Source organism: Monodon monoceros, unplaced genomic scaffold (assembly GCF_005190385.1).
Source record: "Monodon monoceros isolate NGI ecotype Baffin Bay Population unplaced genomic scaffold, NGI_Narwhal_1 Super_Scaffold_7, whole genome shotgun sequence".
Taxonomy (NCBI): domain Eukaryota; kingdom Metazoa; phylum Chordata; class Mammalia; order Artiodactyla; family Monodontidae; genus Monodon; species Monodon monoceros.
Window position 1 is genome coordinate 52008281 of NW_021703784.1, and position 23155 is coordinate 52031435.

Below are 23155 nucleotides of genomic sequence, written 5' to 3' on the forward strand. Positions count from 1 at the left end.
ACACGCCATCAACACAGATTCTTTCACTATCAGCCAAGAGGTGGCAGACCCACAAAAATTGGTACCGGGAAGGGTGTCTGAGCTCATGGGCCAGGCTGGCTGTCATTTTAGGCAGTGCGACCAGCCCTTCTCCTGTGGCCTGCTTTCTCTCTCTGGTGTTACCTCAGTCAGCAAAGTGGTCACAGCGGCCTCCAGTCTTCACTGCTTACATCTTCTTAGCTCAGTTAACTTTGGGTCATGGCTTCTGAGCTTCCCTGTCCTGTCAAGAGTTTGCCTTCTAGGAATCAGTTTGGTTAACAGGGTAGCATATGCTTGGCCAGAGTAGCTATTCATGGTCTCTGAATGGTCGTGAAGGCCAAAATCCACTCTTGACCTATGGTCATCTTCAAGGGAACTGAGGGCATTTCCAAAGAGCCTAATCAGAACCTCTTTGCGGGGGGCAAAGCCAGTCTTCTCCTTTACAAAGATTCTAAGACTTAAAACATTGAATAACTTACACTTTCTTTGCACCTTAATAGGATATGGAGGGAGCATGGATGAAGCCATGGGAAGAGCTCTGGGTTAGGAGTCAAGAACCCTGAGTTCAAGTCCAGCTGCTGCCACTTGAGATGCCCTTAAGCAAATCCCTTGAAAGGCTTTCTGGGCTTCACTTTCCTCCTCTTTAAAAGGAGGTTATTGAGCTATATTATCTGTAACGTCCATTCTAATTCACAAGTTCTGCGTATGAAATTAGTAACAGAATCATCATATGATTAACCAGATTGTTCTTTAGAATTTTTTTTCAGGTTGGCCCTGTCCATGGTCCTTCCTGTTGGCTTGTGATTCCCGTGTCAGCTTATAGTGTCAGATGTCGTAGGTGAATACCATAGATGACAACTGTCTTTAGAATCAACAAACACAGATTTAAGATATGTTGAACCCTCAAAGATCTCATTTAGAAAAATGTATTTTCTCTATCAGATTTTCTTTCAACAGGAGTTGGCTCTATCTAAAGTCTCCCACTATAATGACATTAGTTTGTGGGTTGTTTAGGTTTTGTTTTCTTTTTCCTAAGGAGCAGGAGGTGCAGATAAGAGACAAAATAAAATTGCACCAGCTTATTGGTTTACTTTCACTGGAGTATTTTTGCTTAAAGGGATTATCTGTCATTACTAATGCAAATGGAAAGCCTGTTTACAAACTCCTAAAATGCAGCGCAATGCTGGAAGGTGGTCAGCATCAAAAGCAATTACTGTGACAAAAAAATACTTTGGTCTGGAGAGACAGAGGACAAATATTCCTATAGTTTATGTGAGACCACATGGTTCTTAATTTCTTTTGCCTTGGTCAAACCAGTGTCTACTCAGTTTACGTTTTTAATTGTGTTGTTAAAAATCTAGTTCCTTAGATGTATCTCAAGGGGGAAAGTCCTTAACCCTGATGTGAGTGCATATTTCCTGTCCCTTCTGAGGGTATCCGAGAGCTGATTCCAGAATTAAGATTAGAGCCCTGTTCCACAATGGTAGGGGAAGCAGTGTGGTGGATGGAAAGAGGATAATAGGCCTTGGAGCCAGACAGTCCAGGATTTGAGTCCTGGCCCTGCCAGTTATTGGCTCTGTTAACTCAGGCCCGTTACTCCATCTCCTTTGGCCTTGGTTTCCTCATCTGTGGAACAAGGGTTGCTAACACCTATCTTTTCAAAGACTAGTTATGAAGAAGCACTCAACAAATGTTAGTTCCTTTCTTCTTGTCCACCCAAATCCCAAGCCATTCCATGTCAGTTATTAGAATCTCAGAAATCCAGACTAATTAATATTTTCCCCTCAAAGATCCCACAAAGTCTGGGGCATTTGTGAATATTTTTAAAGGGTATATATTTTTTAATTATACAAGTGAACTATATGATGAACCCAGTATTTTAAAGGTTCATTGTGTCTTTGAGAATAACATCAAACTGCGATTTATACTATATTTTCAAAGTGGCTATAACCATTTCAGGGTTGTCGTGGGTTGGAAACCAAATACAGCAGCTTTTCGAAGTAAAACCATAAGAACTTATGTTATGCATTAATGGAGAAAGGGAAAAAAGCATTGAATAAACAAGCATTTCTGATGGTTTAATTGGTAGGCCAGGGATAGTATTTTCTTCTTTCTGCAGTGAAATCAAAATTGCCCATCAGTTTGAACCATGCAAATTGCCGCACACAGGCTCAGCTGGGCTCTCCAAAATGGAACAGCTTATTTTGATAACCAAATAAATTTCAAACAGTTGCTAAGGAAACTAAAGAAATCTTTGTGCAAGTTATTGCATTGAAAAGAACCAAAAATGTGGAGGGAGGGGGGAGAGTGTTGGTTGATTAGGAATTTAGAACCTATCTGGATAAATCTCAGTTCAGGAAAATAAAGACTGAACTTGGGAAGTGCATGGAATTTCAGTTCTTCCAAATCTCCCTTATTTGAGCTATCCAATCATTTCAGTAATTTGTTGAGAAATTTCTTTTATAGACATGATTGCATATTTCCACAGCATAGCTGTGGGAAGCCCGAATCTGTATATCTTTATAAAGAAAAGGACTGTTACCAGTAGAATCTGCCCTGTGAAACCTAATCGTGCTGTTGGAGCTCCTTAATTCTGAGTTAAGCTCTTTGTACTTTGTTAAGCCTCTCGGGCACGCACTGATTGTATAGCGTCCTTCTTATGAATGTCTTGAGATACCGTCTCCCTTTAACTTTGGGGCCTGTGTGTGGGATCCTAGTTCATAAAAATTGTCCATTTTTTGTATCCCAGGATGGCAGGAAGTTCTCCAACGGGCCTTGGATCTTCCTGGTCTAGCCTTGGTATTAAGCCCACTAGGACTGTGAATTAAATTGGACCCTCGCTCTTAAAGAGGGTCAGTGCACTCTGCCACCATTGAGAATATCTTGGAAGAGTTTTAAGTAATGATTTATCAATTTAGTACTCTAAGAAGCCATATTCTAATAAATAAAGGGGCAGCCCAAATGGCTCCATCTCAGTGGCTTCTTAGGCATTCTGAGCATCCGTATATACATTTTCATAGTGTGAGGAGTAACGGAACCGATACATATAAAGATGCCCAGTACGTAGTTGGAACTTAATAAATGATAGATTATACTACTATTAACACTGCTACCTCTATTACTATTACTGCTAATAATGTTTATTATTATTATCGTTTTCCAGAATGTAGGTAGGAATAAAAAGAGTTCTATTCACAGGACTTTTCGCCTCCAACTGCCTCTACCCTCTACCCCCTGTCACTACTCCACCACCTACACAGTGGGTATCGCCATTTAGTGGGGTATTTTCTATCCTAGTGCTCACATCTTGGTGCTCAAAATTAAGAACAAAGAATCTTAGGTTATAAGATCTGGAGGGAGAAAGGCAGTAAGGGTTTTTAAAAGACGGGAAAGGATGAGGGTGATCTCACTCTGAACAGCCCTTAGCCCAGCAAACCTCATGCCTCTTTCCCACCAGACACAGGTACTCGGCGGGCTGTCGGTCTTCCCTCCCAGAAGCTTCCACCTCATCCTTAGGGTTAGTCCCTGTGGGGACCACTAGGGACCAGAGGGGAAGAATGATAAAGGTTAAATTCTAAGATGAGGATGCTCTTTCCCTCTCAGACTTTTCCTTTAGACTGGGCCCGTGACCCCTTCCCTAAGGATCTGGACAGGGTGACTTCTGGTACAAAGGTCACTTTTGAACCTAAGCTCCAGAGTGGCCGTCACAGACTCAGCCAAGAAAGTCAAGGTCCTGGTTGGGAGTGTGCCGTAGACCAGAATATACAATTTTTATATCATTGTATACACACCAAATATGATTTTTTTTCTCCCATTTTGGCCAGCTTCGGTGAAATACTAGAGTGCTAGAAAAGAATATTCCTTTTTGCCACTCCTCTCGGGTAAGAGCCAACTTACTTATGCCTCTGGGGCCTGCAGACCTCTGGAGAGTCTCTGGACTTGACCTCTGACCTGTGAGGCGAAAGAACTTAGCTGATTCAATAGCTGTCTCCTAAACACATGCCCACTGGAGGGGAAATGAACTGTGCAGGGTTCTCCAACGGCATGCCAAAACGTGGGAGAAGTTTCCATTATTCATTCTCAGACACAGGAATTATTTGAGTGCAGACAATTCTCAAATCCCATCAGCTCTTGACTCCTACCTACTCACAAAGGAAATGAGTCCTTGGAATTAGGAGTCTCGGGCTTGTTTCTGTGCAGTTTCTAGCAGTAAAGAGCTCAAAACTCATCCTGCTTTTGTTTCATACTCCCTCCTAGTTCTGCTTCCCTAACAGAATTATAAGCTGAAGGGTATACTCTCTTCTTCCTGGACTATAAAAGGATTGTGGTACTGGGAACCCAAAAATCAGATAAGGAAGAATGTGAAAGTAATTCTCTTCCATCTTAATGCTTTGTGAATTTGGCTTCTGTCTTTGAGCTTTGAAACACAGTGCCATGGTTTGTGTGTGTCTACATTTTCAAGGTAAAAGTCTGGGGCATATTCCTTCCATAAAGGAATTAAATGCAAGCTCTTTCCCATGCTAAGGACAGAATAGTAGTGATACTTTTATTGAGAGCATGCATTTTAACTTTTTTGTTGGCATATTTTTAATTAAAATAACGTTTAACGGTTTAAAGCTAAAAACCTGATGTTTCTGCCTAGGAGTTTATAAGGAATGATAACATATGGAGAAGTTTAACATTTAAATTGAATTTTATTATTTAAAACAGTAAAATACTTTATGACTACAACAGTGCCCTGCCAAGCTCCATTTTAGCATCAAATGTGCTTTGTAAGGAATCTTACAAAGCTAGGGGAAAAAATGACATTTTAATTTCTTATTCCCCAAGTGCTTTTCATAAAAAGTTCCCACAAATGTGTTTTCTTTATAAATGGATTCTCGGTCTCTGAAGTGTCTCTTCCAACATCTATAACACCACCACAAACCTTGGAACTAGGATACCCAGAGGTCTTTCTAATGACAAATAAAATGTGGTCTGTTGACTTGATTTTGGCTTGTTAATGTCCTAAGGGTGGTCTTCTAATGTCCCTGTCCTCTCCTTCTGCCCCCCGCCCAACCCTTCAGAGGGCTGATGTCTGGCAGGAAGTTAGGGTTTATATTTTTCACATGTGAGTGTGTTTAATTACTAAACAGAGGAAGTCTGATAAGCAGCCTTCCTTCCTGGCACTTGGGGTGCCCTCAAAAAGCTGTCAGTCTCCTAATTGGTGACAGAATTGGGCAAGAGACCTTATTCTTGACCACTCCCCCCCACTCCAGCAACCTGCAGGGTTGGGGGCCTGGGTTGAATTTCCAAGTATGTCATAAGGTTTGTGCCTGAACTTGAAAAATCCCCTCATCTTTACCCACTTTAGCACAGTGATATTCATAGCCCTCCATCCAAGACAAAGAAGCGTTTTTCAGGAATGTTTTCTCTCTTCAGACGTACCCTTTTCCTCATCTTCCCCAACCCTACCCCTCCTCCCAACACAAACTCTCATCCACATGTCTGAGCCTCAGAATTTGGCACCCAATTACACACAAACTAGTGAACTTGTAAAATTTACCTGACTCTACTCAGGTCATGCTTCCCACTGCTGGGGGAACCATTCTGAGTTGGAAAGTTAATAACAACACCTCATTCCCTCTATCTTTTCTTTTTTAGCATGCATGCTTTTACACACACACACACACACACACACACACACACACACACACACACACATACAGTTATTCTCATGTGACTGCAAGTGATTATTTTTAGGATCAAAATATATCTTAACAAGCTGTGGAATTATGCAGTAAACAGATGGCCCTTGGGGAGGACCCATTCTGCTTTGGAAGAATGCATATTTTTAGCAGAACAATTTGGGCATCATTGGAAAAAAAAGTTCTGGGCATTCTTACTCCTCAGTGGGGGAGTCTGGGGCAGGGGGTGGGCTGGCAGCAAAATGTTGTAGAGAGGAGTGGGAGGCATCGGAGAGCCCTGCTTGCTCAGATGCTCTGATCCCTGGTTTCACGTGTGGCTAACGGTGATGTTTTTGTCTTCCCTTCCCCGTGTCTTGGTAGGAAAGCCCAGTAGTTTCTTTCCAGAGGACAGTTTTATAGACTCTGGAGAAATCGACGTGGGGAGACGGGCTTCCCAGAAGATTCCTCCTGGCACTTTCTGGAGATCTCAGGTGTTCATAGACCATCCTATGCATCTGAAATTCAATGTGTCTCTGGGAAAGGCGGCTCTGGTCGGCATTTACGGCAGAAAAGGCCTTCCTCCTTCACATACACAGGTAACCAGAACCCCACGGACCCTGCTCAAGAAGCCTAAGTCAAGAAGCCTAATGCTTAAGCCTGGATCTCTGAGCTTGAAGGAAATTTCATGTATTTTGTAGCCCATTCATCCATTTGCCCTCTCTCAGACCTTACCTTTCAGATGAGTAGGGTTGTATCCTTGGAGCTTGTTAAGAGGAAGGCTTTCTAGGAAATCTCTCAATAGCCTTTTTTACTAGTACCCAGTCTCGAAGTTAATTTATCCAGGAAGTGTAATCTAGAGAAAAAAGCATGCACTTTGGAGTCAAAGAGACCTGGGTTTGAATCCTCTTGTTATCAGCTATGTGACCTTGAGCCTGTTACACCCTTTCAGAGCAAGTTTCCTAATCTAGCCAATGGTGATAACAATACCCACTTCACAGGGCTGTTGTGAAGAGTGGAGAAGCACATCTAGAAGGCAGCCAGTGCAGGACCTGGCTCAGAGCAAAGCATCCTTTCTCTCCTCAGGGCTTCACATTTACCCAGACACACGCACACTAGAAACACTTAAGAAACTCAGCCAGCATTGGCAGGTGTAAGCTTTTATATATAGAATGGGTAAACAACAAGGTCCTACTGTATAGCACAGAGAACTGTAGTCAATATCCTGTGATAAACCCTAATGGAAAAGAATATTTTAAAAAAGAATGTATATATATATATATAGGTATAACTGAATCACTTTGCCATATAGCAGTAATTAACACAACATTGTAAATCAACTATACTTCAATTAAAAAAAAAAAAAAACTCAGCCAGGATGATTGACACATTACCAGTCATGATGGGTTAAGAGCAGACTTGTGTGAGGTCCTCCCAGCCCTGGGATTGGAGTAATATAAATCATAGGCATCCATCAGACATTCCCCAGCCAAAGGCAGTCTTCCTAGCCCCCGTAGTTATTTAATTTTTAGGTAAAAGCTAGATAAATACATTTGCTAAGGATGGAGTTGCAGAAAAAGTAGACAGAGCCTGGGCCCCTCTGATTTCTTTGTAAAACTGCCATGCTGGTCCTGGACTTCATGCCCCTAGACATTTTCACATGAGACAGAATCAGTATCTATTTTGTTTTTCTTTAAAGATAGAGAGACAGGGCTTCCCTGGTGGTGCAGTGGTTGAGAGTCCGCCTGCCGGTGCAGGGGACACGGGTTCGTGCCCCGGTCAGGGAAGATCCCACGTTCTGCGGAGCGGCTGGGCCCGTGAGCCATGGCCGCTGAGCCTGCGCGTCCGGAGCCTGTGCTCCGCAACGGGAGAGAGGCCACAGCAGTGAGAGGCCCGCGTACCGCAAAAAAAAAAAAAAAGATAGACAGACAGACAGGTAGACAGTTGCACGATTTGCTTGCCAGTAGGCCGGCAGGACTTCCCCAACAACTGCCTGTTGTTAGCACTGTGTGGTTGACTTCAGGTCTCTCACGCTAGTAGACTTGCGTCATTCGGCACTTGTGTTTGACACAGCATGTAATTATTGATAGTTTTGAGCTAATCCAGTTTAGTTCCCCTAAAACTGCTCCCTGAAACTGGAGCGTTGAGAAAGGGTCATTGACGAAAGGAAGATAGTATAAATCAAACTTCCGTTTGCACTTGACTGACATTTAAGCCACATCCAGTGCTCCAAGCCCAATCCTAGACCCCTGGGATTCCTGCCCGCCATCACCTGCATGGGGTTGGAGTTCAAACAGTCATGAAGTGTCTGGGTTTCTGATCACTGGAAAAGCATGGTTGTCCTGTGCAAACTCTGAGACTTAAAAATAATCCACTAATTACAATGCACTCACAAGAATATCAGGAGACTATTACCAGGGAAAAATGGCTTCTGGGAAGGAGCTGGAGTTGGTTGGTCAACCTTCACATGGCTTTAGCCTCTTTTGCCTGGTTCAGGTTGTATTTCCCCGTATCCTCCCCGGCAGAAGCCTGAAGAACCTAGCATTGTGGTGAAGCAGGTCCACTGCTAATTATGCTCTCTTTGTACTTCAGTTTGACTTTGTGGAGCTGCTGGATGGAAGGAGGCTCTTGACCCAGGAAGCACGGAGCCTGGAGGGACCCCAGCGCCAGTCTCGGGGAGTCGTCCCCGCTTCTAGCCATGAGACGGGCTTCATCCAGTATTTGGATTCAGGAATCTGGCACCTGGCTTTTTATAATGATGGGAAGGAGTCTGAAGTGCTTTCCTTTCTCACCACTGCCATTGGTAAGGAAGCTCCACCCCTCTGGGGTCTGTGGGATATTGTCTCTTCGGATGAGAGGACACTTGGGGATCCTGGGAGTTGAAGTGGACAAGGGGATGTGTCTTGCCCAGAGCTGCAGAGGCCACCCGGCCTGAGGCCATCCTGACTGGGCTTGCCAGACCAGGGGTGGGAGTGAGATGCAGGGAAACGGGGGAAGGGAGTGACAGGAGGAGCTGGAAGGCCATGTTGGGCTGGCACCTGAGCCCAGCACTGTTGCCCGCCGCCTTCCTTCTGTTACCTGTGGCCTATTGTGTGGAGTAGCAGCTACATTTAAACGCCAAGGGGCAAAACTGACAAGGAGACAGGAGTTCTTGTTACTTCTCTGCGTCACCTATATTCGTCCTTATAATCTCCCTTGGTTCAACTCACTGATCTGTTATTTGGGTTTTTGGTTTCTTACGTGAGCTTTTGTTTGCTTGTTTGTTTTGCTTTTGGAGCCAACAACCCCTGGCAGATGAGGATAAAAAAAAAGATAAAGGCTTGGCAAGAGGGTGAGAATAGCCATGCAAAGGGCTGGATGAACTGTCTGATCAGATGGGGGTTTTGTAGAGAACCGAGAGGTCCTGAGCTCTGGCGGACGGCAAGCCCGGAGGATTTAAATGAGCTCTTAGCAGCTTCTTGTCCCTCATAGTGAAAGAGTTCTCATTCAGAGAGAGCGCCTTGGCCACCTCACAAGCCTGTGGGTGTCTGGGGAGCCTGGCATCCTGTCTTAAGAAATTTTTCTTCTTTATGCATATACTGCACAGAATTTGTCTCCTTAGATCACCACAACGTGATATATGATGCGTTGGGCTCAGTGGTTCAGGTCAGAAAACGTTGCTTTGGTTTATATCAGAAGCGCCGTGACACAGCCTGGAGATAAAATCCCCTACAGGAAAATAAAACTTCCAGAAGACAAAACTCCACTAACCAGAACGCTTAGGGATGGATTTTCTGCTTAATGAAAACCTCTGTGGTTTTTTTTTTACATCTTTATTAGAGTATAATTGCTTTACAATGGTGTGCTAGTTTCTGCTTTATAACAAAGTGAATCAGTTATACATATACATATGTTCCCATATCTCTTCCCTCTTGCGTCTCCCTCCCTCCCACCCTCCCTATCCCACCCCTCCAGGCGGTCACAAAGCACCGAGCTGATCTCCCTGTGCTATGCGGCTGCTTCCCACTAGCTATCTACCTTACGTTTGGTAGTGTATATATGTCCATGCCTCTCTCTCGCTTTGTCACAGCTTCCCCTTCCCCTTCCCCATTTCCTCAAGTCCATTCTCTAGTAGGTCTGTGTCTTTATTCCTGTCTTACCCCTAGGTTCTTCATGACATTTTTTTTCTTAAATTCCATATATATGTGCTAGCATACAGTATTTGTCTTTCTCTTTCTGACTTACTTCACTCTGTATGACAGACTCTAGGTCTATCCACCTCATTACAAATAGCTCAATTTTGTTTCTTTTTATGGCTGAGTAATATTCCATTGTATATATGTGCCACATCTTCTTGATCCATTCATCTGATGATGGACACTTAGGTCGTTTCCATGTCCTGGCTATTGTAAATAGAGCTGCAATGAACATTTTGGTACATGACTCTTTTTGAATTATGGTTTTCTCAGGGTATATGCCCAGTAGTGGGATTGCTGGGTCGTATGGTAGTTCTATTTGTAGTTTTTTAAGGAACCTCCATACTGTTCTCCATAGTGGCTGTACCAATTCACATTCCCACCAGCAGTGCAAGAGGGTTCCCTTTTCTCCACACCCTCCCCAGCATTTATTGTTTCTAGATTTTTTGATGATGGCCATTCTGAGTGGTGTGAGATGATATCTCATTGTAGTTTTGATTTGCATTTCTCTAATGATTAATGAAGTTGAGCATTCTTTCGTGTGTTTATTGGCAGTCTGTATATCTTCTTTGGAGAAACGTCTATTTAGGTCTTCTGCCCATTTTTGGATTGGGTTGTTTGTTTTTCTGTGTTGTTTTGAGTTCACCTCAAAACTCTGTCTTGGTCCTTGGCTGGGAGCCTCTCTGACATGGGAAATGGAGTTGAATAAAAACCTCTGAATCTGGTCGTTGGTTCCTAAAACTCTTGCAAGACCCAGGTTCTTCCTCCTAAACAGAAGTAGTCATTTTCAGGCCATTTTCCTCTTATTTGCAATTTTGCCCATAGAGTTGAGGCGGAGAATACCTTCCCATCAAATACGGTGCACAGTGTATAGGCTTCTGCCGTAACTGCAGGCTCAACATTCTGCCCTCTTAGCAAAATGAGGGAGGTGGAGCTGTTAGGCTACATCAGCTCCGGGGTAGGAAATGGCGCTTTGTGCTGTCCTTGCTTTGGAAGTGCCTGTGCAGTCTTGGCAGCCGCTGTGCTGTCGGTTTCCTCCCTTGATGCCTTCTTCTGAGGTGCAGTAGAAAGTGTGCTCACTTCTAAATCTCCACCACTAATTTGTGTTCTGGCCCTGCACAAATTCCATCTCCTGGTTCCTTGAGACTCGAATTTGAGGTTGCCGCTCGGTGGTTAGTGGTGACCCAGGAGGCTGTCGGCGCAGCCGTTTCCCGTCATGGGAGAGCCAGTCTGGTCCCCACCACCAATTAGACTGGCACTCGTCAGGGTCTGCCAGGCTCCAGACCCTGTTTCTTCTCTCTTTCTGGACACGGTGGCTTCAATTCAGAGACATGATTTTCAAGTCATTAGTGGTGCCTGAGTTTCAGCTTCATGGTCTCACAGCCTGATTTCTCTTAGGTGCAGTATCATGCTTGCGCAGAACTAGGGTCTCCTACAATCAGAATTCTGTATTTTTAATAACTGAGCACAAATATGAAAGGAAATTCATACAAACCCCCAAAGAAAGCTACTTTTAATTAGGATGTGCCTCTCAGAGAAAGAAGATGTAGGTACAGTTAGGTACCTTTGCCACCTCTTGGCTTGTCACAGCTGGCTGACCTGTTTTGTCATAATTAAGGAGATGGAGCTTGCTTTTCCCTCAGGTTCTCCTGTTCTCACTTAAATGATGAAATCTGTCTTCACCTCCTTTAACCCTATAATGTCTTTTCGAGCCGTTAGGCTGTATTGTGCTTCTCAGAGTTCTGTGAACCACCTGGCGTCTTGTTACAATGCAGGCTCTGCTTCAATCGGTCAGGCTGGGTGTTTAGTCTGCCTGTTGCACCAGCACCCGGTGAGATGCTGCTCATCTGTGGCCCACATTCTGAGTAACAAGGGGTTACAGTATCTTATGGGGGGGGTCTCAAATATTGTAGTACAAAGGAATCACCTGGGAAGTGAGTCTAAAATTCAGATTCCTGGGCCTTTTCCCAGGAGGCCTGAGGTAGAGCCCAGGTGATCCTGATTCTGGGGGTCGGTCTGTCAACTAAGCTATGAAAACAAATGCCTTTGGGCTTCCCTGGTGGCGCAGTGGTTGAGAGTCTGCCTGCCAGTGCAGGGGACACGGGTTTGTGCCCCGGTCCGGGAGGATCCCACATGCCGCGGAGCGGCTGGGCCCGTGAGCCATGGCCACTGAGCCTGTGCATCCGGAGCCTGTGCTCCGCAGCGGGAGAGGCCCCAACAGTGAGAGGCCCGTGTACCGCAAAACAAACAAACAAACAAACAAACCAAATGCCTTCCGAGCACTACTTTCCATTCCTTCCTTCTCTCACTGCCCCATGTTAGCTCTGTGACCACAGTCAGTCACATCACCTCTGTGAGCCTCATCTTTCTTGTCAGGAAAATGAAACGATAATAGTACTTGGCAATCCCCATTGTGAAGATTGGAGAGAATGAATGTAAAGTGCCCAGCCCAGGCTTCGATACATGGAAGTGGTTAATATTCTCTCCCATCCCCTTTCCCTCCCTGCCTTTCTGACTCGTCTGTCTTCCTTCAAGCTACAGTGATTGTTTAATGAATACTTTTTTTTTTTTTTAATACAAAAACAGACTGACTCTGATGTTGCTATTAATCCCTCTCTCCCCAAGTCTCTGGCATTGCGTCTCAGCTGTCTTTGGTCGTTACCTGTGAACCATGAGTCGTAATTTGTCTTGGCAGGTTAATTAAAAGTTGAGGTCTTGTTTTAGTGAAGTCATCATAGTCCCAATATACAATTGTAACTCTCAGGTTTTGCTTAACACACAAATTGGAATGTGGCCCTCCCTCCGTTACACGCTGAAATGCAGAGCTAGAATTTAAGAAGATCTGAGATGTCAGAATCCAGAGTATTTATGTCTGTTTGTAATTAAGTAGTGGGAGAAATAATTGTGTTTAACTTAACAAATGGCTATATTGTGTACGTTTTTGCTTTTCCCTCCATTTAATGCAATCCAGCTGATGATTTTAAATTAAATAAGTTTATCTTTTGCCTTCAAAAAATCTAAAAGCACTTTACAAACTGTGTACACAAATATATATACACGGAGATGTGCTGCTGACAGAGCTCCCTCTGAACTAGATGCATTTTCTCTCTCACCCACACACACATGCACACAAGCCACTGAAACTGAGCACATTTTAGAATAAAACATGGCAGCTGTTTTCAGAAAGAATGGCCTTTCCCCCACACGCAGAGATCTCGAATTTGAAGGTTATGTTTTTTCTGGTTCTGGCTCCGTTTGGGGGTGGGTGACCTGGCTGACCCCGAGTACTGAAGGAAGTAGGAAGATGTATACCAGTAGCTAAATTATAATTCACCATTGCCATTTACACAGGACTTTAAATACATTCTCTAAGCCCTGCAGTAACTCCACATGGTGATTATTTTTATTTTCACCCCCTATTGTAGATGAGGAAATTGAGGTTCAGGGATGTTTTGAGAAAAGCCAGGACTTGAATTTGTATCTGTCTGACTCCAAAGTTCATGATCTTCCTTCTTTAGTCATCTGCCTCTTTTCAGGATCAAGCCCCCGTTTTTGGATATTACACTTACTTTGGTTTTCCACCTGTTCATTCATTCAGCAGACATTCAGAGAGTGCCTACTGTGTGTTAGGGACCATGCTTAGCTCTTTTCTGTGTGTAAGAAAGAACGAGAACCTTAGAGAATTCTCATTTTGATCTCAACTTTACAGATGAAGAAACTGAGACTCAAGAGAATTTAATTGACTAGCCCAAAGTCACACAGTCAGTAAGGGCAGAGCTAGGATGGAAACTTGGTCTCCAAATCCCATGTTCTGTCCATGATGCCAGAGTGTCTTACTGTTTGGTCTGATAAAATAAATATTTTATTTATATTTGTATTATATGGAATATAATTTCCCCTTTATTAATGTGCCTCCAATATAAGTAAGCGTCTTAAATCAACATAGGAAGTTTTCTTGAGAAGTCATTAAAAAGACCATGAAAAAAATCTCACGACATCCAAAATTTTAAAAATAAAAATACCTTTGTATGCATTGCTTGCAACCCCAAGACCTGACGAGTCAGTGTTGCAGTGTTTTGGGCCTCTAGATGTAGCACCTTAGCCTTTAATTTTGGTTGATGCTGAAGCATAAAAGGACAGATCACCCTGACATTGTGGCAATGTGAGGCAAGTTGGAAAATAACAGAGGTTACCCCACAGTGAATTTAGAAACCCAGAGAAAAGAAATTAGAATCCTTGTTAGCAAACATAGACCCTGGTAATTTTACGAGAAACATGCCCTGGACTTCCTGGTCTGAGGGCATTTCATGGTAATTAAAGAGGAGGTTCCTTTTGTTCAGGCCTAGGCAGCTTCTATAAATTGACCTATTCTATGTCCAGGGACTAGAAGCAGATCTAATCCTTCCATCCTACCTTCCTTCCTTTCTTCCTTTATCCAAAAATGATTACATTCCTGCCCTTTCCTAAGGTGGAGATACAGAGAAGGTATAACTTGGTTTCTGGCCAAAGTAGTTCATGGCCTTGACTAAGGTGATGAGCATTTACATAGTAAGTGCCTCTAATCCAGGAAGAGAGAAAGAAGGGTCACTGGTGGAGTCCCTGGTCAAAGTGCCATGAGGGCTGGAGGAAGACAGGGGCACGTCCAGCCAGATGGGTCAGGGAGGGCTCTCTGGATGAGTGACACATGATGGGACCTCAAAGGATGGGTAGAATTCTCACATTTAAAGGAGGAAATGGCAGGGGTTTGTCGAGGATGTTATTCCAGGTAGCAGGAAGAGCGTGACCAGAAGAGAGGTAGGCAGAGAATTATGCGCTGGCTGTGGGGAGCCACCGTCCTGATTGGCTAGAGCAAGGATGCCTTGACGGGGACAAGTGAGTTATCAGGGAGCACCTTGAATGCCACCCTAAGGGAGAAGCTCATTCTGCAGGTATGAGGTGCCATTGCAGGCTTTGAGCAAGGGAATAAAATGATGAGAGCTGCAGGCTTTATCTTGCGGCACCCAGAACAAGTGCCCATTAATGTATATAACAGAGGAAGTTTCCTGGGATTGAGCTTTGTGATTTCATGAGAAAAAAGAAGAGGGCGGTGGAGGGGGAGCCAGGAAGGACAGGAGGACAGTTCAATAGCACTAGTGGTGTTTTTATTCGCTGTCCCTGCAACCCATTCCTCTTTATTCCCAGGTGTAAATAGATACTTGCACATGAGCTTCTTCTGTCTTACAACGGTCATCAAAGTTGGGTTTTTCAGGATTTTCCAGGGACCAGTGGACAGTGCTATTTGTATGTTCCCCTTGCTTTGATTGGGTAAGACTACGTTCATCAGCCTCTGGGTGCGTCTGCAAGGATCTAGAGAGAAAAATCTCTGACATTATGTACTGTGGTTTGTTTAAACACCTGCACTACTTCAAAGAAGAAACTAAGGAGTGATTGAGAAATGATTTTCAGTTTCTCATAAGCTCTGCCCCACCCTTCCCCATATCCCCTTCCTCTGAATTATAAGATATAATACAGCAACGACGAATCAAGGTCTCTCGGTAATCAATTTAACCTTCTTATAAATGACATTGGAAGCACTCTGTGAAATTTCTACTGAAAACACCTCTTTGGAAAAGTGCCGTGTGAATTTACCTCTCCCTGATAACAGCGATTTATTGGGAGCAATCTGGTGTAAGTGGAATGAAATTGTAGGTGGGAGGTAGAACTCAAGTCAGCACACTGGAGACAGACTGTGGCCAAAAATCTGTTCAGTGGAGGAGAGCTTGGAATATCAGAGCGCTTCACCTGCAGCCTGGAGACCAGCCCTGCCAGCAGCTGTCCTTGCAGACGACAGGGCGAGGTTCCCACCACCTCCACGCCACCCCCTCCTCTGCCTCTGCCATCTATTTTGTAAATTATCTGGGGCCTGGGGCCTCGAGGACAGGAAAGAAGCAAAGGGAGCTCAAGGACACAGTAGGTACTAGCAATAGAGCTTGTCTCTCCATGGGAATAGTTAGAAATGAATTTAGTGTTCAAGTAACAAGATCTCTGCTAGAGTGGCCTCTAAGTGGGATTTTGATGTTCTCATGTACACTTTCGTCTAGGGCAGGCCCATCCAGGGCCAGCACAGCAATTCAGCATGGCATCAGGGACCAGCCTCATTCTGCCCTTGCGCTCTGCCATCCTCAGCTCTGGCTGTTGCTTTCATGCTTGCCTCTCATGGTCCTGAGGTGGCTGCTGCAGCTCCAGGACTCACATCTGCATGTCAGGCAGGAAAAAAAAAGATAGGGGAAAGAAGTAGGGAAGCCAGTTTTTTCCTAAAACCCTCAGCTTACATTTCTTTCGCAGAGCTGTGTCCCTTGGACATTCAGAGATATGAGGAAGTCTGAGGAATATTTTTAGCTTGCCACCTTGGCACTCGAAACAAAAGGAAGAGGGGAAGTGAATATGGGGTCATCGGTGTCTGCCACAGGCTTCACTGTTTGGTCTGTTTGGTTCAGTAAAGTATTCACTGACAGCCTCTTGCTGTGTGCCAGCCCCTGGCCTGGGTATTTAGGTGCAGCCATGAGGCAGATGTGGTGCCGCCTTTGATGTCCTCACAGGCTGGTAAGTGAGGCTAAGTGAGGCTGAGAAAAAGGAGAAGCTGCCCATATACCTGAGGAGGAGGGAAGAGCCTTGGTTCAGTCTCTTTACAACGCATAAGGCAGCAAGGACTTCTTTATTAAGGCTCAAAGCCCCTTGTGTGCTGCTTTAAGGGGCCAGCAGGAGGAGCAGGTCCAGAGTGGTTGCAGGCAGATTTAGACACTACATCTGTTCATATTCTCATTCAACCAGTGTTCGCTAGTTGCCTTTTACCTGCCATGTCCTGAGCAGGCATTGGTGTCCGCGGTATATTAAATAGCCATGCTTCCTGCCCTCGGGAGTTTACAGACATGCTTGAGACAATATGAGATAGATTCTTAAGTTTAATTACAATCATCCAATATACGTGTAAGTGTATAATGGTAACTGGTAAGTATTCACTGTAGTAAAGAAGAGAAGAGGGTACTCTGGAGAAACAAACAGGGGACCTAATTTAGATGGCTGGGACAGGGGTAGATATTCGTTGTTTAGATGAAGGTTTTGGGGAAGAATACACCAAGCAGAGGGAAGAGCATGTGCAAAGGCCCTGGGATAGGCAAGAGCTGGGAGTTCAAGGAACTTTGAGATGGTCACAGTGTGGGATGCGGGTATCAAAGGGCAGAATGGTATCAGGTAAGGCTGGAGAGGTACTAGGAGCCAGACCGTACTGGCTTTAACATGGCAGGTGAAGAGCTTCGTTTTGTTTTGTTTTTTAATCTGTCCTAAGGGTAGCAGGAAGCCATTGTGGGACTCTGAGCTGGAGTAACCTAATCTGATTTACATATTGGAAAGTTTCTCCAGCTGTAGGAGCTGGGACACCAGTTAGGAGGCTGTGACAGTGGTCTCGGCAGGGGCTCAGGCTGGCCTGGGCCAGGATGGAGGCCTTGGAAATGGAGATAAATGAATCGATTTGAGCTGTCTACCACCCCTTGGAGATTATTGGCAAACCACAGGTGTTAAGATTTAAGCAAGGAGAGAAAAGGGTTGAAGAATGGTCTGTTTTCAGGGTGAGTGAAGACAGGCAGCTGGTGGGAGGGAGCTGGGAGAAGGTGCTGGGGGAGGGTCAACAGAAAGAGTCCAGGTATTTCTGGGCTCTTCTATATCAGCATTTTGGCCTTCTTCCTCCACCCAGAGCCAGAGCTCCCATTTCACTTTGGTTTATGTGTTTTTTTTTCTTCTTCTTCTGAGTTAGAACTTTATTTATTTTTTAACATCTTTATTGGAGTATAATTGCTTTACAACAGTGTGTTAGTTTCTGCTTTATAACAAGGTGAATCAGCTATACATATACTTACATCCCCATATCTCCTCCCTCTTGCATCTCCCTCCCTCCCACCGTCTCTATCCCACCTCTCCAGGTGGACACAAAGCACCGAGATGATCTCCCTGCGCTATGCGGCTGCTTCCCACTAGCTAGCTATTTTACGTTTGGTAGTGTATATATGTCCATGCCACTCTCTCACTTCGTCCCAGCTTACCCTTCCCCCTCCCCGTGTCCTCAAGTCCATTCTCTACATCTGCGTTTTTTTTCCTGTTTATGTTTTTGTTACTTTGGGATTACATCTGGCAGGAGCCTACGAAAACGTTTTGTTTATTTAAATCACACTTTTAAAGATAAGAAAACCACAGCTTAGAGAAGTCCCATGACTTGTCCAGGGTCACACAGCCTGGCAAAGCCAAGATCATAATGAGAGCAGTCTGTTGACTGAACACTGATTCCATGCCAGGCACCATACAGGGTGCAGTGTCAGTTCCCAAACACCCTGGAAGTTAGATTACGTGCGTTTCTACGTTATAAATAAAGAAACCGAGGCTCAGAGATCGATGCTATTTGCCAAGATCTCTTAAGTAGGAAATAGAGCTAGGTTAGCAACCCAGAGCCCATGCTCTTTCTCTTACATCTCAGTGACCAGGTTTCTGATGTGTGATGACACTCTCACAGTACACTCGCGCAGTCAGAGAATCATCAAGGTAGCCGGGGTCCTAGAGATCATGGCATTCACATCTCCTAGGCTCACAGGGTGCAGGCAGTGGGCCTGCCATCCCTGCCTGCAGGGCTCCCATCTGCCCGGGCCTGAAGAACGGGCTGACCTGTACTGACTCCTGCTGAAGGAGCCCCAACCCCCACCCCCATTCAGGTGGAGTTCCCAATAGAAGATATTTTGTCAGCAATGGTTTAATGTCTATGGGACAGATGGTTAGTTTTTATTCTCTGATGCCTCTTTTTTCTCTCACTTGGTAAAGGCAGCTGCTTCTCCCCATCTTGCCGGCCAGCTTCACCATTTCAGAACAGCGGCTGTAAGAGCGTTCTCACCGTGGTGTCCTTTTCTTTCCCTTTTCAGTACCGCGGATGTGTGGGACATGACTAAATACATGGCCTCCTGTTCTGTGACGCCCTCTGAGGAATAACCCTGCCCCAAGTCTGCTGGACTCGGCATTGGCAGTAACTAGTTGAGATTGTCGCCATGGCCAGAGAGATGGTGTGGTCCAGAGAAAGGGCAAAGGCTTTGGAGTGAAACAGACCTGGGTTTCAATTCTGGCTGCACTGTCTATGAGCTGTGGGACATGGGATAGGTCTGAACTTCACCTAACTCACCTGTAGTTAGGATTAAAACCTACTTTAGAGAGTCTGGCGATGACATGAAAGCAGTTGATTTCAGGATAAGTTCTCAGCACGTTTTTAAGGGTCTCTTAATGATTCAGCATTTGCTTGAACATCAGCTTTGGTAAGGGCTGGAGGCTCATCAGTGAATAAAACAGAAGCTTTGCCCCCGAAGAGCCTGCAGTCCACTGGGAGAATTGACCCTTTCATAAATAATTCCAATAGAATGTGGTCTGTGCCAACAGGGAGGTCTGGGCGAGCTCCCATGGGAGCAGAGCAGCTACCTCTGTTGGGGATGCAGGAGGAGGTTGTGAGGCATGAAGGACTTATGGTGAGAAAAGTGCTTTGTGAGCTGGAAAGCAGTGTGCAAATATTCATTATTACCAGCTTGGGGCCAGAGCAGAAGTGAGAACCAGAAAGGAACTATAGAGAAAGAGTTACTTTAAAAAAATTAATAAATAAAGGAGAAATAGTAACCATCTCTGCTCAATGACAGACGTGGTCACTGTGGATCAGGCAGGAAAGGACCATTATTAGCTTTTAGAGATGAGAAGACAGAGTCTTTGAACAGTGACTCACAGGAGGACATGAAGCCAGGTCTTCCTTGGTCAGTGAGCACCAACTGAAAGGTCAAAGGTCACAGATACTCCCTGCAGCCTAGAACCTTCTTCCGTGAACATTAACTTCTTGTGAGCAGCTTGAAGGGAGGAAGGCACAACTGCTAGTTCAGGGCACTGCCGGGCACCTGGCTGAGTAATGTTCTTTCTGTCCTGGGAGCTTTGTGCCTTCCACGGCTGCTGGATTCAGGGGGTAGAGCAACTCTGAAACTGGTTCAGGTCTGCAGTTCACAAGTGGAAATGCGGGCTCCAGAACATTCCAAGGCACTAACAGTTATTTGTTCTTTTAAGTTTGATCTTCTGATTGCGTAGGGAACTTCTCAAATGCCGCATTCTAGTTTCACGTTTTGTCGGTCTTTACAAACTCCTCCCTGCCTCTCTGAAATCACTTGGCAAAATTAATGATATTAATATTAACAGCTACTGTTTATTCACTGCATAATGCATCTAAGTGTTATCCTGGATGTTTTAGATAAACCGTTTCAGACTCTTAACAACAGGCATGCAAAGTAGGTATTTTTTCTCCAGAGGAAAGTGGAACTCAGAGTGATTAGATGACTAAGCAGGAGTTTCATACCTGGTCAGTGAAAGAGCTGGGATTTGAATCCAGGTCCCTCTGGCTCCAGTATCCACACTTTTCCCCGTATGTGCTCTCCCACTCATGCCTTTGTGTGAGAGTGCCTGGTGTATCTACTGGAAGTGGGTAGAGGGCATGAATGGGATGGTTCCCAGAGAAGAGCCTAGAAAATGAGCTTAGGGCCAGCCTGGCAAGGGCTTTATGGACCAGCTTAAAAGTCTGGTTTTGAAGGCAGTGGGGAGCACAGGATAGTTTTTAAGCAAAGATGTAGCTTGATTTGGGGCTTGGATGGATCTCTTTGGCAGTGGTTTATACAAATGGGTTAGTTTCTCAGACTAAAATAGGGGGAAGAATTGGAAGACTGATTCAGTAACCAGTATGGTTAGATGAGAGAAGAGGGCCTGAACTGGGAAAGTGCTACAGTTTTGTATAAAGGAAGAGATGCATTCAAGGACATTATAGACTCGTTTTCTTGACCACTTTGCTGTCAGGAAGTGTCAACCTTGGAGAATGGATACATAGTGATATTGTTAATTCAATTAGGAAATAAGTAGGGGAAATGGATTTGTTCGGGGAAGGAGGTAGGGAGATGGTCAATTCACATTGGATTTGAGCTGCTCATAGGATTTCCAAGTGGGTGTCAGTTGTTGACAGTTACCAGCAGGCAGATGGATAAACAGGCATTGACTTGGGGTAGCTCTGACCTGGAGACAGATGGGTATCTTGGGTGTCGTGGTGTGGATGTGAGCGGGCAGAACCCTGAGAAGCAGGGAGTCCAGGATGGAACCCCAGTATTCAGAGGGTAGGTAGGGGAGAGAGACACAGAGATTCGCCTTAGAGAAAAGTTGGAGAGCTCATGACGAAGAAGCTGCTGGCATTGGTCATTAGGAGGTCATTGGCAATGTTAGTGGGAGCGTTTCCACCCCTGTTGCAGGTGGAAGCAGGGTCACCACAAGTTCAGGAGTAAGAGGCGTTGAGTAGAAACAATTCCTTCTAGACAGAGCAGGGAAGGAGACAGATGGGAGTAACCTGAGGAGGAGGCAAGTTCAAGGAAAGGTTTACATAAGGTGGGGGGAGTTTTGAGCGTGTTGTCAGCTGCAGGAAAGGAGCCAGGGGAGGAGATTGGAGGCCCAGGAGAGAGGGGAGATGATTGATGCAAGGGGCGGGAGGGAGACACAGAACGGAGGGCTCATCCTAGGAAAGGAGGGGAGACACCTCTTCCTGTGGGACAGGAAGGGGTAGTGAAGATGAGAAAAGGTGAAGTGAGGTTTGAAGGTGGAGGAGAGAGGAATACAGGGTAGGGTGTGTGCTGATCTCAGGGTCAGCAGCGCTTCCTAGAAATGGGTTGCCTTACTGCATAAGCCCTCTGTGGCCCGTACTGTGTGTGTGCCCTTCCATGTAAAGGAAGCCTCAAGGCGGCACTGAATCGGATCAGTTATATTGTGTCATAAAGCAGGAGAAAGAGGGGGAACACGGCTTAGTGGTCAGAGAGTGGATTTGAATCCATATGGCCTGGTTTGCATCCAGTCTCTGCCACTTAGCAGTGTGACCTTGGGCAAGATACATAACCCGTCAATGCCTCAGTTTCCTTATCTGAAAAATGATGATAATATTAGTACCCATACTGAGAACAATGCTGGGCACATGACAGGTGCCGTACAAGGGTTTGTTATTGTTATTGGCAATAACAGTCACTAATTGTTTTCAGTGCTTATGGGGCCCCAGGAGCGAGCTAAGTGTTGTACATGCATTATCTAACTTAAATTTTGTAACAGTCCCAGGGAAGCAGGAGAAATTACTTTCTTTATATAGATGAAGAAATAAGGTTCAGAGAAATTAACAGACTTGTCCATAGTCACACAATGAGTAAGGGCAGAGCCAGGATTTGAATCTAGAACAGTCTGACTCCAAATCTATGCTCTTTCTACACTGGCTTTTCTCTACTTTCCCTGGGCCCCTCCCAAGTCGGTACCCATTTCCCTTGGGTCCCGTTTCCCAGGGTAACGGGTAACCATCTGAGGCTCTGCTCTGAGGACACTGCAGGGTGTGTACTTTGTCAGTCCTTAGTGCTTGTCTGGGCCAAAGAATTTGCACCTAAGGATCTCTACTGAGAGAAGCTCCTTTTTCTTCACAATCAAGCGCGGGTTTAGTGATTGCAAATCTAACAGAGGTTTGGGAGGGTTTCTTGCTGTTTAAACAGAGCAGAGGATCTTCTGGTGAAATGACGGGACTATGAGTGTTATATGAAGGGTTATAAAAAAGCGTAGGCCAGAAACCTCCAAACATCTGGTTTCACTTTGAGTAGCTGCTTGTTCATGCCTTTATCTGAGCAGCACGCGTGTTCGGGCCTAATGGAAACACAGTTTGTTTCATTCCTGGTTCATATTACATGTCAGCCTGATTTTTTATTTTCATTTGTGTCAGAGGCCAAAGAATCCACGCACAAGTGCAAGGGATGGACAGTAAATTTTGAAAAAGCGAGGAAAAGCCCTATGCACTAAAGCAGGAAGACTAGGATGGTGTTTTTCACAAATATAGTTGGAGTTTTCTCAACCCTATAAACGCAAGCTATTCCTTGGAAAGCTTTCGTTTGGGAAATTGTTTGTACCACCATTATCTCTTTCTTTTAAATGATTGAGGAGGAAAGTGAAATCTGTTGAGCTTCTCATAGGTGCCGAGTACCACACTAAGCACAGTTTATTTACATGAACTCATTTTAATTCTCATAACCAACTTGTGCCATCAGAGTCATTATCCCCGTTTTCCAGATGAGGGGATTGCATTCAGGATCGCACAGAATCAGAGCTAGGATTCAAATGCACGTATATCTGATTCATACTTATTTTGCAAGTTTCCAGTATTTTTGGGGTGCCCTGTGCTGAGATTTGTTTTTTTGTGTTCAATAA

General features: G+C 44.8%; 1 protein-coding gene across 1 annotated transcript in view; it reads left to right on the top strand.

The window, feature by feature from the left end:
* The window catches only part of TENM4 (teneurin transmembrane protein 4), a 740944-nt gene that overhangs the window by 540884 nt on the left and 176905 nt on the right, over nt 1–23155 (top strand). Inside the window, exons 12-13 of the mRNA XM_029207627.1 lie at nt 6066–6280; nt 8274–8484. Of these exons, the coding sequence (XP_029063460.1) occupies nt 6066–6280; nt 8274–8484 (426 nt within the window). The remainder of the gene's footprint in view (nt 1–6065; nt 6281–8273; nt 8485–23155) is intronic.